Below are 19,751 nucleotides of genomic sequence, written 5' to 3'. Positions count from 1 at the left end.
ACTAACCTTATAGGGATATGCTATAATATCTAAATTTCATAGAATCATAGAACAATGGAGTTGGAAGGGGCTTATAAGCCCATCAAGTCCAATGCAGGAATCCAAATCAAAGCAGATCTGACAGATGGTTATTCAATTTTCTTTTGAATGCCTCCAGCTTCCACTTATCAGACAAACCTCCTACTCTTAGATTTATGTCACATTAGCACATTTTTTTCTTATTCTGCCATTAATGGCTTTAGTCTCTGAAACGCTATTATATAAGGAAAGGCAAACTACTCGAAGCTATCAGGCCACCACAAGACCTTCCTGGTTTCTCTTCATTTTACTAGAATTGCTTTAAATTGCAGGGTGGGGCAATGTGTGATATTTCGTATGTTACTGGGTTGCCATTCCCACTAACTTTCACCATGGTGAATAGGATTGCTGGGATTACTCTCCTCCAAATATCTTGTGGGAATTCTTTCAGGATTTCTCAGACATTCTGTGGTGATGTTGTCTTAAAGTAGAGCCAATCAATATAGGATTATTATGTTTATTGAACAAATGATATTTCCTGTACATGATTCACCAAGACAATGCAGAAGATACACCAAGCTGTGTCGGATCATGGCAATTTCTACATAATGTGGCACATTTCCTATTTATTTATAAAAGGCATTAAGCAGCACAGGATTTGGCAGTTTCCTGAGCAGGACAAGAGATTAAAAAATCAAATAAAAGAAGAGAAGAGTGGAAATGCAATCAGAGTCTTGTTTCTGCAGGGATCTGGGAAATCTTGCTGGTGCAGGAGAAAGTCCTGGTCGGGAATCTTGGCATGGCAAGACTTTCAAAATCACTGAGAACAAGAATTTTTTTCAATTGCTCCATCAAGATTGTCTATGCCACAGCACTTGTTACCAGATACTTAAGAACTAGCCCAAAGATTTTCCAAGTGCTATGGGCAGTCGTGTAGCATATACTATTTAGAAAATAGCAACCTTGCATGCACTAACACTGGCTATGAAGGGGGGGGCTTTTTACAACCTAATGTGATTGTCTTTTGCCACTAACTTTACTGGTAGAATTCTTTTTCCTGCTTCTGGCATTTGAGCCAACCCCTGCCCCCGCTTCCTGATTGTTTACTTAGTTTCATTGTCTTTGTTGTTGATTACTGTTCTTTGTCTTTTAACCTCCAACCAAGCAAAAAGCATGGGAGGCTCTCCCCACACGGCGGAGATGCTATTTTTCCTTTTTTTAAAATTCTACTGACTATAACCACAATGGTAACTGTAAGTAAAGATGTCTTTTTTTACTTTAAATGCTTCTAGAATACTTTTATCTTACCAAAGTGCTAGTTTGTGTGGAAAAGAAACCAAAGGGGTAGGCAGGGGCTGACACTGAGCTGATTTCTCCATGTTTTCTCTGTGCTGTTGTTGTTTTTCTATGTCATACTCTGCTAACTAATTGAATAACCAAAGTTCCTCAAAATAATTCTCTAATCAATATGGTTTCTACATAAAGAGTCCTTCAAATGCCAGTTTACAACCTGAAATCCCCCCACAAAAGATAATCTCACTCAACCTTTTTCATCTATTTTTGGAGCTCTGAATAAACTGTAAGCTTTCTCAGAAAAGGCATCTCACAAAGACTTTTATGATAAACAAGTCTATTTAAATTGTATGTGTTAATTCATCAATTCAATGCATCAGCATGAGCTTGACCTCTGAAGTGCTTTCCATTGCTATGATTCTAAAACTAAGATTAAGCAAGAAATCATCTAATAGATCCATCTGTATGTTAATCAGTTTTCTTGAAAGACTAAAGGAGGACACTAGTGGCACAGCACACACTTTCCATCCAGTCTTGGGCATATCCTGGTTCCCACAGAGTTGCTACTATGAAGCTGGTGCAAGTCAGTGTATAGACAGCATTGAATCCAATGGATCAATAGTTGAAGTTTCAAGTAAGACAGCTTCCTATGACTCTTCTAATATGCTTTCCAAATGAAACCAAAGTCACTTGCATTTCAGTAGTACAATGAAATACACTGCTTTTTCTTTCACGTCACCCATGCACAGAAATTATAATTTCCCAAGGGTAACAATATGACATATTTTCAAGAACATTTAATGCAAACAGAAACTATTTAACAGGCAATGGCAGAGCTCAGAAAACTTACTTGTTTGGAAGATAACTCCCAGAAGCACCCTATTCCCCCATTCCCAGGCCAACATGGGAACTAACCTGGGTGATTCTGGAAATCTAATTTTTTAAAAGTGACATTTCTAAGCTCTGGGCAATGACTTTGATTATTCACTGTGGAAATCCATGGGAACAGTGCTGCTCTGTGTCTTCTACTAATACCCATCTCTACTACCACACAACCAGTTCCTCACTTTCTCCAATTATGTTTTCTGTTTGAGTGCATATCTTATAATGCAGCGAATGGGGGTACAGACTGCCTTATATTCATATGTTATTCCTCACACAGACATTAATAGAGACTGTGAATTATATGAATGAAGAAGAAATGTTTAAAGTGATACAAGGGAGCAAAACTAGAAAAAGAAAGCAAGAAAAGTGGAAAATACACTCTGATTTCTTTCTAAATTAGAACTCCAGTGAATTAATTCTTATTTCTCTATGCAGAAGTATCAAGATCTGACAATAACATGGTTAAACCAAATGAAGTTCCATTTATGTTAGTTCAATTATGCATGTGCTTCATACAATCTCCTCAACTTTTAGAGCTAAGCTAAATATTTGGAATAGTTATTTTCTGCACGAAAGAGAATCTTTTACTGGGTCAAAATGTTTCCTTGAAGGACCTCTGGTGCTATTCATAGGCTCAGTTGGCTTCAACACCGCTTTTATGTTTTTGTTTAAAAATAGATCTCTGTATGAATAATTATGTGCAGCAAAGTTTGTATATATGAAAGTCAAGGAGAGTAAATAAAGATGATCCAGAGGCAGGAGAGTGCCTTGTTCTTTCTGAATTAGTTGTTTGCCCTCAAATAACCTCACCCTATATCCAAATCAGATTGGCTACAAAGAGACATCACTGTTACTAGAAAACGATGCACTAGCAAAAGCTACTTTTGATTGGATCTGTAAAGAGCTCAGTCTGGAATGCTTCCATCAGAATGCTAGATAACAGGGAACCAACCCCCATGGAGGAGGAATTAGAATGTGTCCGGAACGCATGCTTGCAGCTTCCATTCTTCCAAGTCTCTGGAAAATTGCCAGAATGGTTTATTAATTTAAAAATGCATACAATGACAGAAAATAATTATAATCACGAACATGAAAGCAACACAGCGGAAACCAGAGAGTATACAAAAGCTGAAGAGAAATTAGCACAGCCTTTTGACGGGAATTCAGACGCTGGAACAAACATTCCACGCTACCGACAAGGCCTTGTTGTCAGTCCGCTGGCAGATGAAGGGGACCTCCAATATTGAACTGAGTACATAGTAAGTCAGCACATACAGCATAGAGTATTGTGGGAGCAGATGTATTGTGGACAAGAAGCTACCATTGGGACAGAATATGGAGAGACAGAATGGTTTCCTGGAAGCAAAGGTGTCAGCCAAGGGTGCATTTTATCCCCTTATCCATTCCATCTATATGCAGAACATACCATACAGAAAACCATACTAGATTCAGATGAAGAGGTAAAAATTGATGGAAGAACCACCAATAATTTAAGATATGCAGGTGACACCATCTATACTGGCAGAAAGCGGCAATGATCTGAAATGTCTTTCAGGCAAAGTGAAAGAAAAAATGTTAAAGCAGGACTTCAGTTAGAGGGTAAGAAAACAAAAATCGTGACTACAGAAGAACTATACAACTTTTATGTTGACAATGAAGAAACTGAAATAGTTAGAGATTTTGTATATCTTGGTTCGATCATAAAAGAGAGCCAAGAAATCAGAAGAACACTGAGAATAGGAGAGGTAGTAATGAAGGAATTAGAAAAGATTGTCGAGTGTAAGGATATGTCACTGGAGACAAAGGCCAAGATCATCCACACTCTTGTATTTCTGATCACCATGTATAGGTGTGAAAGCTGGACAGTTAAGAAAGCTGCCAGTAAAAAAAAACTGATTTGTTTGAAATGTGGTGCTGGAGGAGAGCTTTGGATTGCCAGACCTTGGGACTGCCAGAAACACAAGCAAGTGACCCTGAGATCAAATCAAGCCTGAACTACCTCTGGAGGAAAAAAAAATGTTGAAAAAGAAGCTGTCCTATTTTGAGCACATCATGAGAATGCAGGATTCTCTGTAAAAGAATATAATGCTCTGTAAAAGGATATAAAGACATCAGGAAAAGAGGAAGACCAAATACGAGATGCACTGACTCCCTAAAGGAAGCCACAGCCTCGAGTCTATAAAAGCTGAGCAGTGCTGTTGAAAACAGCATGAAATTTTGGAGATCACTCATCCAGAACAAGTCAGAAGCAATTTGACAGCATATAACAACAACATATGGCAGAAACTGAGGAGGAATTAAAGAACCTTGTAATGAGGGTGAAAGAGGAGAGCGCAAAAACGGTCTGAAACTCAGCATCAAAAAAACTAAGATCATGGCCACTGGTCCCATCACCTCCTGGGAAATAGAAGGGGAAGATATGGAGGCAGTGACAGATTTTACTTTCTTGGGATCTATGATCACTGCAGATGGAGACAGCAGCCCCGAAATTAAAAGACAACTGCTTTTTTGGAGGAAAGTGATGACAAACCTTGACAGCATCTTAAAAAGCAGAGACAGCACCTTGCCAACAAAAGTCCGAATAGTCAAAGCTATGGTTTTTCCTGTAGTGATGTATGGAAGTGAGAGCTGGACCATAAAGAAAGCTGACCGCCGAAGAATGGATGCCTTTGAATTGTGGTGCTGGAAGACGCTCTTGAGAGTCCCCTGGACTGCAAGGAGAACAAACCTATCAATTCTAAAGGAAATCAAACCAGAGTGCTCACTGGAAGGACAGATCCTGAAGCTGAGGCTCCAGTACTTTGGCCATCTCATGAGAAGAGAAGACTCCTTGGAAAAGACCTTGATGTTGGGAAAGTGTGAAGGCAAGAGGAGAAGGGGACGACAGAAGATGAGATGGTTGGACAGTGTCATCGAAGCAACCAAGATGAATTTGACCCAACTACAGGAGGCAGTGGAAGATAGGAGGGCCTGGCATGCTCTGGTCCATAGGGTCACAAAGATTCAGACATGACTAAACGACTAGACGATGACAAACAACAACATGTTCACTAAGTGACCTGTAGAGTTTCGATTCAACCCTATTTTCTTTGCATTTTTGTGCTTATTATATTGTGGCCCAAGCACCATTAGTGGTCTTTTGTAGCCCTAAAAGGCTCCACTAAATCATTTTAGAAACAATAAAGAGTTTGAGGTAGAATGCCTGAAAAGCTGGCAGTTTCTTTGAGATTTTAAACATATTTTGAAGAAAACTAATTAATATTGTAGCTGAATAGAGGTTTGCCTCTTCAGCAAATGGAATGGGACATCTCAAAGGATTATCCTGAAGTGTGCTCTGTTTTAATCCTGGTGCACATGGACTGCTGTTACTGTGAACAAATGCACTGTTGAAATTCCCTCTGCAGGTGCTGAAATCCAACACCATAAGGCATAAGTTCATAATCTACGGTCAGACCTCTACCACCCACCCTTGAAGAACAGCACTTATGAAATTTATTCACAACCGGCTGAACCAACAGACAACTGCAGTCAAACTGTCAAGCTATTTATCTAACTCTTCTGAAATCCCAGGGAGAAGACAATTTCACTGTCATGCTCTGATCCAGCAAACCACTAGTCTCATGCTGGAAACACCAGCTGAAAGGGTGAGATACGCTGCCAAGATGCTAAGCCCCTAGCTTTATGCTAGGTAACTTTTTTGGCCTTTCTCTGATCAAGATATATGATGAGCAGTTCAGAGCCCTTACTCTTTCATGATGCTCAGGCAAGGCAGCCTTTACCTGGTTAAAAGTAACAGAACTAGGATTAGACGGGGGTGATAGTCTCACATAGGCCCACACATCACTAGCCATCGTGATGTCATGAAACTAGCCAAGTGGTACCCATAGCTCTTGGGTAGCGAGATGCCAGAATCACTTCCAGTTATAACAACTTTACTAGTGGTAGAAAGAAAAACATTTCCCTTAGTATAATACAGTTTGAATGCTTGGACACTGTCATAAGAGGCATCCCTGCAGGAAAGGAATCTAGATTCGGTGAGAAAATAAGCAACCGCCATTTATTTCCTGCAGTGAGAATTGATCTGGGGACTTAAGATTCAGTGCTGTGCCAGCTGAACAATTTGATTCATTACAAGGCAGTTTGGAGCACAGACGTGTTTTACGTAATTTTTAATATCAAGAAGACACAAGGAAGGGTGGGGGCTAACAGACAAATGTCACTGTAGGGCTATTAAAACACCAGCATTACCCATCTATTTCACACACACACACAAATTCTATTTCATACAGTAGAGAGGTGTTAGAACTTTACACAACTGCACTACTTCACACTACTAAGTGGCAATCACATGACCGTGTGTTTTTCTACCCCAAAATTTATCATATATACACGCTGATCAAGGTGCATGCTGGGCTGTTTTCTCTCCCGTCTACTTTTCCATGTGTAAAGTCTTTGAAAAAAGAGGAACCTCCAGACCTGATCCTGGTGGTGTAGAGTCTGGAAAGAACTGTATCTCTCACTTTACTGCTTGCCAGAAAAGGCCTTGATATCCTTCCAATGGTGTTGTGGATGCCAACCTTCCCAGTGGCAACAATAACAAAAGAAAAGCAGGAAAAAGACGTTCCTGCAAAGCAATGTTGACCAGCACGGAGTCTGAAAGTAGGTGTTTTTTTTTGGAACTGACGAAGTCTCCATGTAGATGGTCAGCTTTGGACATGCTGATAAAAAAAGAGCCACACTGAATCAGGCCAAAAGCCGCTCTACAACAGGGCAACCAGATACTTCAGTGAAGTCTACAAACAAAACCCAAAGGGGAATGACTGTTATTCTCCAGAAAATTGTAATACAGACACACTGAATTACCAGATGCAGATCAGGAAGAATGTGTAACTACTAGCCATTGAGAGCCCAGCCTTCTATGAAACCTCACAATCTCCTTTTAAAGCCCAAATTTGAATCTTTCATCAGTCCAGTTCATGGGATGAGGTTCTAGTGACATGCAAGAAGCAGAAGAAGTATTTCTATCCACTTCCACTGCATCATACATAATATTATAAACCCTGATCTTGTCTCCCATCCATTCATCTTTTTTCCTTAAAAAAAACCCCACGAAATTAAAGTGTGTGTGACATTCACAAAGTCTCACTGACACACTGTTAGAGCTTAGATTATTTAGGGGCAGTTTGTCAATCAGAATCGGAATAGGGTGGATTGCCTGAGAAGGAAGTCATGATAGAAGCAGCCTGGGGTGAGTTTTCCAATCATCTGGAACATGAACATCAATTTCTCAGTGCCATGCATACAACTACAGGCTCTTTTTTAAAAAATTTAAATGATATCAGCAAAGTCATTCAAGGAACAGTGCACGTCAGGCCAGCCACTTCCAGCACAGCATTGAGGAAGGAGTAGTTGAAAAAACAAGAGGAATCAAGAAGAGGTTTCCTGCAGGTCTTGGGCTAGATTTTAGTTATCTACTCCCCTTCTGGCCTGATCCAGCAAACTGCTAAGCATTCTCAACTCCTTATTTTCCCCTACAATGAACAGAAGCCAAATAAACAGATACGTTATTTTGCCATCCTCTATTGTATTAATAATGTTGTTGTTTTATTTTATTTTAATATTGTTGTTAGCCACCCAGAGTAGACTTCGGTCTAAATGGGTGGGATATAAATAAAATACAATAAAATAAACTAGGTTGCTCACAAATGAAAACTTCTTTGAGGAAGATAAGCAGCAGAAGAGATTGACTTCTTTTGGTGTAAAAAGACATTTGACCACACAATCCCACAACACAAGACTGCAGCTAATTTCACATCTGTTATCACCCAAAGGATAATATTCTTCCACTGATTTCACATTTTTAAACCAGTTCAAGGTCAGAGTCTTTAAAAAGTTGTTTTTCTTCATTACAGTTGACCTGGCCAAATTTCCACTGGCCCTGCTAGTTAGGACAATTGTGGGAATTTTGGTCCAAAAATGTAACTTTTCTAAAGTACATTGTAGGCATAAAATTATATTTACTGCGAATTTTGTTTTCTGATTTTACCTCTGTGTTATGTTCTTAACCTTGGTTTTGGAGAAAACTTAGGCTCTCTGGAGATGACTTTTGCCCCTTGACTGTGGGGCAGCCAATGGTGCTGCGGAAATTTGGCCTCTACCAGGGACAATCCCATTTTAGTGGATGTATCAGGCCAAAACTCTTTAGAAAAATGTCACATGCCTCTGAGAACAAGCACTTGTTTGCTTGAAGCAGTGTTTCCCATATTTCCCATATTTTTGTCTTATTGCTCTGAACAGTGTTGGCCGTGCTGGCCATATTTTTGGCAACAGCTCCCTAATCAGGCACTAAAAGCAAATGACTTTGAATAGGACCCACTACTCATGGTTTCTGCTGCAATTTGGCAGCTGGTTTTTAGAGAGCGAAAGAGGTTGCAAAAAAGGACCTTAGGAAATACATGATTCCAAGACCATCTTAGACACTCACGCAGCTAGGAGTGGAAAAATAACAAAGAGGTGTTGGGAAATACTACCTCTGTTACTTGAGTGTGGGAGTGGGGGATGGAAACAACCTTCTTAAATGAGCATAAGCTGCTTTCTGAGAGTCCTTATACAGACCTCCTCCCCCTTCAGAGCAAATCATACACCCTATCTCAAGCTTGTTCGAAAGAAGGGTGTTTTATTTTTCTCTATATTTATTGGGAATTACTAAAGAGTGGTGTCTGCCATCTGTAATCTGAAGTGGCAGATCTTAGTCTACCACTTCAGTATGTGTTCCAGGTACAGACCTAGCCAAATTAGCTCTTCTGTAATAAACAGCTGAGGATCTCCTCAGTTTTGGCTCCAATTTTACAACATTCCTTGCCCAATGGGGTGTAAACATCATGGGCTTTCATATCTTACACAGATACAAGTAGGGCTCTTTGTGACACCTTGACAGCTGTGTCCTTCTTTGTCAAATCATGGGTAAGATGCTTTGAAATCTGGCCATAACCTCATACTTGGTTTTGAAAGTGCCATGCAAATACAGTAGTGAAGTAGTACTAAAAAACACAAGCATTTTAATGCAACCTCGAAATGAGTTTGAGAGCCCTGGATATCAAATGGGGAATTAAAAATATGAAAACAACCTGTATTCAAGCTCCTTTGAGTGATTCTGCATCCAGGTTTTACTACTATGAAGGAAAAAGAGAAGATAAACAGAAGACTAATTCTTATGGATTACAACCAACACTGTGGTAATACAAAGTAATATTTGAAGCAGCCGTCATGTACTGGCCAGATGGACTGACGCTGTTGTCTGATACATGTTTCGCCTTTTCCTTACGGCCCTGGAGGGGGCTGCAGACACCAGGCTTAGAAAAGAACCACTGACTATCCATAGAGGGCAGGAAGTCAGAAGCTTGACATTCTTTTATGTTTAAATGACTACCCTTGGGCTTCATTGCCCATTGCCTAGAAACCCAGAGAACAAAAGGGGGCTCTGGCTGCATAGAAAGACCAAAATGACTCCTTCCATGTAACAGGAAGATCCATTTGTTCAAGCCCTTTATCTCGTGACCTCTTGGCACAGACAGCTAATTGTCTTTCTCTCAAACAGGATGGAAGACTTCAATGTATGAGTGGTGATGAGAGCACCAGCGAAGAATGGGCCACCCTTTGTAAGTACGTTCTTCAGTCTGGGAATAAAGTGGCCTGAATAACAAGCAAGTGAATTGGACAGGGTGAAACTGACTTGTGAACACCAGGGAGAACTGCCTATTTGCAGCTGAACAGTAAATGGGATAAATTGAGATATGTCCCATGTTGAGCAATAAAGAACATATGAGTCACTTGAATATCCAGTACCATTGTCAGGCAAACGTTACAGATGCTGGGCACCTGCAATCCCCTTTCATTTGTTTTCATAAAGTGCTTGTTTTATGATAGGAGTATCAGGCTGGAATTACATGTTTTGCATCTGGGGCAGCCATTTTACTTTCCACCACAATGATGTGTTTTGTGAGGAGCTGAAGGGTGACGGTGTTGACAAGTCCAGCTTTCACAGATTCATTACTTCTGGCAGAGCTACTTCTGTGCTGCCTGTTCAATCACCTCCCTGGTAGCAGTAATAAAAGGAGAATGAACCAATGAGACTGAGCAGTTATTTTAATTTCTGGTCATACGCCTTAGGCATTGCATTCTGGTGAAATTTAAATGGCTGCCGCAGAAAAGACACAGGAAAGCAAATCCAGCTCCCTGGTAGATATTCCAGTTAGAAAAGTACTCCTCTAGTTGACACCCTTCAAAACCGGTTTTACTTTGCCTTGTTTCTCCAATTGGTGAGGCTCCAAGCCCAATGAAGCTGGCTGGCTCAGATGGGCACATTAGCTGGAGGTGAGATGAAGCAAAGGAATGTAGTATGGACAATGATGGCATCATCTTAGAACCCATTCCAAAAAAGACGCCCAATTTCTATAAAGCAATGTAAAAGTATTCTCACACATGCCAAATAAGCAGTTTTGGCTTTACCTTTTTAAAAATCAAATGCTTAGGAAAGAATGCTGATTTATAGCAAGATATTGACCAAACAGTCCTCCTTGGACTAACACTGCCTTAGTAAATGACACAAAATTCTTAGGCCTTCCTTCCTGCCATCAGGCTATGACATCCTAAACCTGGGTTATGCAATTAGATCTGGCTTTTCATTTGTCATTCATTCCATGACCTTCTATTGCTACTCATGTGGAAGTCAGATTTTTGAACACAGATTGAACGATGTGCAAATAAACATATACTTGAAATGACAGCCAAGCTGAATCTAACTACAGAAAACAATTGCTAATGCAATTGGGTTCTAGAACGCAGCCCCTTCTCGAAAATCCGGCTGCTCAGCATCTAAGACGTACCTCTTCTAACCTCCGTCTCTGTTCTTTCTGCTCCTCGATCCTCTTTTGCCGTTCTGCTAACAGTTGTCGCTTGTGTTCTTCATTCTCACGTTGTTGTTGCTCTAGCTGTTGCCGACGGAGGGCCTCTGACCGTTCCTTATTTGCAAGCTGAAGCCTCAGAAAGTCTCGCCTTAATGTTGACTCTCCTGGCAAGTTTAGGATGGAGCTTCAGGGAAAGATAAATTTGTATGAGTCCACAGATACATCTGCACAGAACTTCATCTAACATTCAGAGGGCTGGGAAGAGTCAAATCCCCAGTGTGCTCTTGCAAGAATATACTACCTTAGGCTGTGTCTGAAGGTTGTCAGATTTGAAGTCTTTCATGTAAAAATTTAATTCTTCAGAAGCCTCTGGTTTATGACTATGGGATATTGTGCTTCTCTGTCCACAATTCAAAACACCGGGAAATGCCCCAATATTGAAATCAATAACGTGATTGCACTGCTAGCAGGAAAAAGGATGGCAAGCTTTGCTTTGCAAAGGGCAGCTTCAATCTTGGGAACAATGCAGGAGTAGGTGATACTTTTATTAGACCACTTTGAAAATCATACAATCTGCTGACTTTCATGGATCAAAGGCCATTTCTTCAGGCATGCACCAGAGTTTTATCAGTGCAACAAAGAACTGAATCCCAAAAAGCCATGGCAGCTAGTGAGCCAGGCTTGTTTCTTTGAGGTAAGTTAGAAAAGGCACAAGTGGCACTGGAGGTGTAGTTTTTAAGTTACAGCTCAGGAAGCTGTTGATTGTATATCACACCCCATCTTCTCAAACAAAGAAGCTCAGGCATTATGCATATAACCTTCCACATGGCCTTCTTTTGAAACTACAAGTTTCTCCTTGTGTTTTCCAATTTCCAAATCATTTTTGTGTGTGTAGGCAATTAAAAGAAGAGAAGTTAAAAAAGCACCCAAAACTCTATGAACATGTTGCCCACATGTTTTCTAAAATATGCCCCATTCCCTTTTGAAATAAAAAAAGGGAGTGAGAGTTACCAAAGTCTGTTACTGGAAACCAAGGCCAAAACAATCCATACTATATAAAACATGGACAGAGAAGAAAGATGGGACAAAAATCAACTCATTTGAAATGCTGTGCTGGAGGAGAGTCTTACAAACACCACAGACAGTCAAAGAGACATAAAAGTGGGTGCTCAATCAAGTCAAGACAGAACTCCCACTAGAGCACAAATGAGTAAACTGAAGCTATTGTACCTTGCACATACAATGAACTGACTGGAAAAGAGGAAGACCTAACATAAGACAGATTGTTTCAATAAAGAAATCCATAGTTTAATATATTCGCGAAGGCTTTCACAGCCGGGATCTAATGGTTGTTCTGGGTTTTTCGGGCTCTTTGGCCTTCAGAACACGACCAAAGAGCCCGTAAAACCCAGAACAACCATCAAATCCATAGTTGTTAGGTTGCAACACCTGAGCAGAACCTACAGGAAGAAACAAGGAAGGAGGACAGTAGGAAAAGAGAATGATCTAACATGAGACTCCATATGGATCCTCGCTGTGGATTTGCAAGCTTTGTTAATGATATGACATTTTGAGGTCTTTAACACAATACAGTCACCAAACATTAGAACTACTAACTAGAGACTGTAATAGGATATAGGCATGAAAGTTCTGTTAATGTTGAGTAAAACCATTTCAAGCCAAAAAGCAAGCAAGCAAGCAAATAAATAAATAAATAAATTCTTTTTAAATATCTGTATCTGAATTTTTTCAGCCAGACACAGAATCCTCTTGTGAGTATCCTCTTTTCCTGTTTGGCCAGGAAAAAGTTAAAATGTTCTGCTGACAGTCAGCTAAATGAATGACAGGTTCAAAACTTCAAATTGCCCCAGATCCACAGCGAATCTCCTCTTTGAAAACATGTGTTAGCAGGCTGGTCTTAGAAATTCTGAGAGAATGTGTACTGAAAGCATCTGCTCTAGGACAAACACAAATGTTGTGTGCTTTTGTAAGGTATGCAGAAACATTTCGAATATGCTTTACAAAATTGTATGCTAATTCTCCGAAGATGCATAGCAAAATGTCCCCCTTTTTGGAAGACAATCACTGCATTATGTTCTTTAAAGCAAGCCTCTTGTTTGACTCTTCTAATTACTTTCAATATGGGTCATGACCTTTTCTCTCAATATCTATCTCCCTTGCCTCCCTGCAGCTGTAGCCTTTGCTGAAGCTCTTTTTCCTGTAAATACCAGGCATGCTCAGTATTATAAGAAATCACAGTTTTTCCCCATCTGAAAGGCCTTGGGGGGGGGGGACACCAATATTTTAGCCCCTACAGCCTTTATTATTTTCCAAATTAAGAAATCAGGTATGGCCAACAACTCTCTTTCAAGAGAAACATGATTAGTCTGTTCAATTTATGTGCACTCTTTTAAATCTGTGGTAGTTTGAGGTGACCTATTTCTCAATGGGAGTGGGTAAAACATGCTTACTTTTTAATTTTTTTAAAAAAAACCCATTGTTCAAATATCCTCAGATTTGGCACAAAACAAGAGCAGACTGTCTGCTACAACAAATGTGGTGCTGATGCAAAGTCCAGTTTAAAAGTTGTAAATTTTTTATTGAGCTGCTCCCATTTTAAGTACAGTGGTGCCTCGCATTACAATCGCTTTGTTTAACGATGAAATGACATTACGATGTTTCCTATGGGGGAATTTCGCTTTGTGATGATCGGTTCCTACAGCTGATCGGCGGTTTCAAAATGGCCACCAGGTAAACAAAATGGCCCCCCGCTGTTTTCTGGGACGGATTCCTCGCAAGACAGGCAGTGAAAATGGCCACCCTGTGGAGGATCTTCGCTGGACGGTGAGTTTTAAGCCCATCGGAATGCATTAAACAGGTTTTAATGCATTTCTATGGGTTTTTTAATTTCGCTTTGCGATGTTTTCATTCTACAGCGATTTCGCTGGAACAAATTAACATCGTAATGCGAGGCACCACTGTATTGCCATATTCAATGTGTTATGCAGCTACAATTCTCTATGCACAGCAAAGCAAGACAGAGAAAACAAAAGTCTGCTTTGTCTTTTCTATGCAATGTAATTTTACTGCATGCACAGAACCTTTCATGAAATTCACACATGCAGTTTGAAACAATACAGTGCAGAATGACGCACAGTTGATTTTTCTACAAATATCCTCTACAACTGGATGCAAACCTGCATTCAAATGCACCCTCCAACGTCCCTTTGCCTCCAAGAACCCCTTTAAATAAAATATTTTTAATCAAATCTCCTCAAGTCTGGAGGGACAACTAAATCATGTTTTTGCACCCTGGCTGTTTTAGAATTATGGGAGGATATTTTTGTTCTAAATTGGAAATTTTTTTTGTCACTTCCAAGTTTGAAAAACACAATACAGTAGCTCAGGGAGCACAATTTGAAATTGCTCCCTTCCTGCCTGCCTGGAGATTGTGAGTTATTTGAGGGAGGGAGGGAGGGAGGGAACCTCAGGGACACCCTCTGAAGTCTGGTATGCAGATATCTGGAAGCTGTCCATCCTAGTCTATTATCATCATATCTTTCTCAGAATTAGTAGAACAGAGAGCTATGCACCTGCTCAAATGCTTGTAAGTACACTGGATATGAGCCAGCAGTGAAAGATACTAGTTAGAGGCAGGGGTGAATCACAAGCAACACTCCAATTTTAGAGAGAATTGCCCCCTCCACCCCAATTTATGAGGACAACATATCCCCCCTATCACCCCATGACCCATAAGCTCAACCTACACATCCTTCTATTATATTCTTCCAATCAGTGTGCCTTTAGCAGTGCTACTTAGAGCACTATATACAGGGACATAATCAGAAACGAACTTTGGTCATTACCTGGGTTCTCCAGAGTCATTTTCTTCCTCTTCCTCTTCACTTCCACTGTACTCATATTCAGTCTCATCTAGGAACATAATCGAATGTCAGTGCCCTTTACAGAAACGATTCATTTTTCTGCTAGATGAAGGCCCCGGGGCTCTTGTGTAAGAACAGATTTTTTTTTCATTTTAGTGCTGGGAGCATGTGAATCAATATTGTTTCAGGAATGACTTGACTTCACCTCACAATCTACCAAATGAACCTGAATTTAAGTAAAGATAAAAACCATGGAGGTTATGAAAGCATAATTGCATTCCATTGGGCAGACCCTATTCTCTGAATTTGGAGGGCATATTTTCCAAAGCTGATACACACTGAAAGAGCTTCATCTACATTTTCTGACTGAAATCTTTCAGTCTGAAATCTTTAAGGTAAAGGTAAAGGTTCCCCTTGACATTTCGTCCAGTCATGTCCAACTCTAGGGCGCGGTGCCCACCCCCGTCTCCAAGCCGTAGAGCCAGCGCTTGTCCGTAGACAGTTTCCGTGGTCACGTGGCCAGCGCAACTAGATATGGAATGCCATTACTTCCCAACACGGCGGTACCTAGTTATCTACTCGCATTTACATGCTTTCAAACTGCTAGGTTTGCAGGAGCTGGGACAAGCGATGGGAGCTCACTCCGTCATATGGATTCGATCTTACGACTGCTGGTCTTCTGACCTTGCAGCACAGAGGGTTCTGCAGTTTAACCCACAGTGCCACCACGTCCCTGAAATCTTTACAACAAGCCATAAGGGTAGGATATCTGGTCTTAGAATCAGGAGTTTTGCTTGAGACCATGGCAGATGTTCATTGCTAATGGAGACACCTTGGGCTTAGTAAACTGGTATAATGTCATTTTAATATTTCCTCACAGCCAATATGTACAATACCTATTATGTTGTTTTCTAGAACATTTTGAGGGAAGACAAAGCTCTTCTCTTGGCATGCAATATTATCACATGAGAAAAACTCCGTTTCATCAAGTAACTTGGTAACTCTACCATACATCATTCATTTGTGAAAGAAAATATGTCTAACCCCAAACTAAAATCTGCTTTGGACTGTGCTGATATAACTCAAGTATGACATACAACTTGTATGAATGCTTGCATTGTGGGAAGGTGGCTCTCTTATCTTTTGAGGTACCTTCCAGATACTGTTTCTCAGATGGCTACAGAGGGGCTTAATTTGCTCAATTTGGAAGGTATTTCAGAAGGTGGATTTAATTTAAAGCCCTCATCTTTCCCCTCATGATTTAAGCCAAAATTTGCTAGCATTTCAAAAGAATAATAACCACAATGTGCCAAAATAAATCATGAAATATTACTTTAGTTTAAAGTATTTTATCTACTATTTTGGTGGCATTATAAAAATTCAATATATGTATATTATGAAGTTAGCAGACTGGAAATACATCCAGTCAACTCATTTCTTCTGATACTGTATTTCATTTTATGAGCTTGTTCAATCAACATTAAATCTATTTTTTAAAAAAACCCATGACTTTAATAAATATTAAGACATTAATAAATATTGTGACATGGTATAATAAACCTGATTTTTTTGTTGTCTGTTGCTTCCTGAAATGTTCAGACTCCTTTTACAGTCCAAAATAACTTAACAAAATGAAAATATACCCAAACATGTTAAAAAACAGTAAGATAAAACTTCATTTAACATGTATTTCCATTGCTCTTTGAACACCTCACTGCATTTAAATGCACTACATAATATGTTAGACCAAATACCAAGGTCACCACAGTGTTAATTGCTTCCTACGTTAGAATTGGGGGGGGGGAGGTTTTCTAGGCCACACAGCAAGTTCCTCTATGATGTTTTACTTAGCAAGTTAATGGGGCCCTTGCCAATTTAGACTAATCCAGGTATGGAGAAAAGGCTTTGTCCCAAGTATAACACTAACTTTATTTTTCCCATTGATTTATATGGGAGAAAAGTAAAACGATGCACTCAGGGATATCATTAATGCCCACAAGACAAGATGTTCCTCTTGACTAACTACAGAGGAGTGAATACTTCTGTCCAAGTGTTAATAGCCTCAAACAGTGTAGAGCTTTAGATGTGGTATGGTTGGCAGATTGTGTGTAAATTGTACACACATGTGCACACACATCCTCCCTGAATTTACTCTGACTGAAAAATAAAATTTATTAAAGTCAATACAGCTGCACTATCTTAAAGCTGACACTTTCACAGTGGCAACTCAAGGCTGGTCTCCCTGCTGCTTTTCAAGTGACCAATTAAACAACATAAACACTATGTTGGATATTCTCCTGAAAGTAGCTTCCCCATCTCAAGTGGCATAAGAATAAGAATCTTCTCTTTCATTTTATATGAATAGTTTTTCCAGCTTTCTTTTCCATCACACTGCACTCTGAATACACCCAATCTTGGATTTCAGAAGGCAACCCAATTAGTACTGTACTTGGAAAGGAGATAATGAGGAATCTCCAGGAAGGGGTCAGAAAGAATCCTCTCTACAACCACAGAAAGACACTGCCCATCAGAGTTGCAAACACTGAGCTAGATGGATGAATGGTCTGAATCAGTATAAGTGAGATTCCTATGTTTGAACTGATAATTTTCTTAGTTCCAAGGAACTGCTAGTTTTCCTTCCAAATTACAGATGAGCATAATATCTGTCAAAAGATAAGTGCTGGTGGGGGATACAGGTGCTGGGAGTTGTCTCAATTTCTAAGAGTTCTTCTCCGCCTTTATCGAAAAGTCAAAAGATGGAACAGCTGTGGGGCATTTTGAAGTTATGCATTGGACCAATACTATGTTTCTCTTGCAGACAGCACTTAGAACAAAATTAACTTACCTTTTTCTCCACGTTTTTTCTTTGTTCTGTCAATATGGTCCTTGAGCTGGATGCGAACCTGCCTTTCATTAGGTTGATCTCGAATAAATGGATGCTTCATCAGCTGTTCGGTGGTTGGCCTCTGACCATGATTCTTTACAAGACAACTTTCAATGAAGGACTGGAACTTTTTTGACCTACCAAAATCAGGGAGGAAATATACAGAAGAGACTTATGTTAATGTATACAAGTACTGTTGCTTTTGTTCCTAAAGAAAATTATATATCACTACTAAAAAGGCTACTTATTTGATATGCATGTTAGAATAGTACATCTAGATGGGCAATTCTCTCCCAGGTCCCATCAAACTGGCTTGGAAAATCAGCTAAGCTCAGAAACAAAAAGCCAGTCTAACTTTAGAAGCCTCCTTGAGGAACCTTGAGAAAACCACATTCGGTGGAATTGTAGAGCTGGAAGGGGCTCCAATGGCCATTGAGTATAATTCCCTTACAAAGCAAGTATTCCACAGTCAAAACAAAGGAGAGTTTGCTACTTTCTAAATAAGTCCATTCCATCATTGTGGAAAAAAGCCATACTGCCAGGAGGTTCTTCCTAATGCTTAGTTGAAATATTTTTTCTTGTAATTTGGATGGACTGTTTCTAATAATGTCCTCCTGTGCTGCAGAAACTTGTTTCATCTTTCACATGACAGCACCACAGATATTTGAATATGTTATTACATCACTTCTTAACCCTTCTCTTTTCTAAGCTAAACATATGCAACTCCCTCAACTGTTCCTTATAAAACTTGGTTTCTGGACATTTACTGTCTTTGTTGCCCCATCAAACTACGGAGCCCAGAACTGGAGACAGCATTCTAGTCAAGGCTTGACCAAAGTAGAACACAGTGGTACTATTATGTCTTTTGATCTAAACGTATACTTCTTTTGATGCAACCTAGCATTGCATTTGCTTTTTGGGCTGTTAAATCACACTGTTGACTCATGCTTTTTTGTGTGTAGTCTACTAAGATTCCCAGATCTTTTCAATGGTACTGTAGTGCCAACCCAGCTGTCAACTACCCTGTATTTGATCTAGAAACATCAGAGATGTTTTCCTACAAGCATTCAGAATTTTTCTCTAGTGCAATTCATTTTGTTTGTTTTGGCCCACTTCTCCAATTTGCTCCAGCTATTTTGAATCCAGATTCTAGTCTTCCAAAGTATTAGCTACCCCTCCCAAGTCAAGTGTCATCTGCAAATTTTATGAACATTTCCTCCACATACTGATCCAAGTAATTTATAAAGATGTTGAACCAAACCAGGCCATGGCACCACACTTGTGAGTTATTTCTGGGATAATGAACAACCATTCTCAAGCATTCTTTGGACATGACCTGTCAGCTAGCTACAAATTCACTTAATAGTAAGTAGCATTGTCAAGGCCACATTTGATCACAGGAATATTGTGAGAGACCTTGTCAAAAGACTTGCTGAAATCACAATACAACACATTCACAGCACTTACTTTATCTACTAAGCCTGTGATTTAAAAAAATAAGATCAGTCCAACCTGGTTGTTGTTGTTGTTGTTGTTGTTGTTGTTGTTGTTGTTGTTGTTGTTGTTGTTGTTGTTGTTGTTGTTGTTGTTGTTGTTGTTGTTTTGAGAAACTAGTGCTGCATCTTATTAATCGGTAAATTCTTTTCTAAATTCTCACAGAACAAATGTTTAATTATCTGTTCTAGAGCCATTCCTATTATTGATGCCAAGCTGACTGGCCAGTATTGCATAGATCTTCTTCTTTCCCCTTTTTGAGAATAGGGGCAATAATTGCTTATCTCCAGTCCCTTATTCTCCATGAATTCTCAAAGATTACAGACAGAAACTCTGAGATTACACCTGCAAGTCCTTTTAGTACCCTTACATGTAGTTAGTTACTCT

The 19,751-nt window shown here is 39.7% G+C and overlaps 1 protein-coding gene across 11 annotated transcripts in view; it reads right to left on the bottom strand.

Moving 5' to 3' along the window:
- TNIK (TRAF2 and NCK interacting kinase) overlaps positions 1-19,751 on the bottom strand; it is a 327,386-nt gene that overhangs the window by 102,418 nt on the left and 205,217 nt on the right. For all 11 annotated transcript variants that reach the window (XM_020793810.3, XM_072996188.2, XM_078389655.1 and 8 more), the window contains exons 10-12: positions 17,832-18,007; positions 14,969-15,035; positions 11,082-11,286 (exon numbers count right to left, since the gene is read on the bottom strand). In XM_020793810.3, the coding sequence (XP_020649469.2) occupies positions 11,082-11,286; positions 14,969-15,035; positions 17,832-18,007 (448 nt within the window). The remainder of the gene's footprint in view (positions 1-11,081; positions 11,287-14,968; positions 15,036-17,831; positions 18,008-19,751) is intronic.

Source organism: Pogona vitticeps, chromosome 3, assembly GCF_051106095.1.
Source record: "Pogona vitticeps strain Pit_001003342236 chromosome 3, PviZW2.1, whole genome shotgun sequence".
Classification (NCBI taxonomy): domain Eukaryota; kingdom Metazoa; phylum Chordata; class Lepidosauria; order Squamata; family Agamidae; genus Pogona; species Pogona vitticeps.
This window is presented reverse-complemented; position numbering and strand designations above follow the sequence as displayed.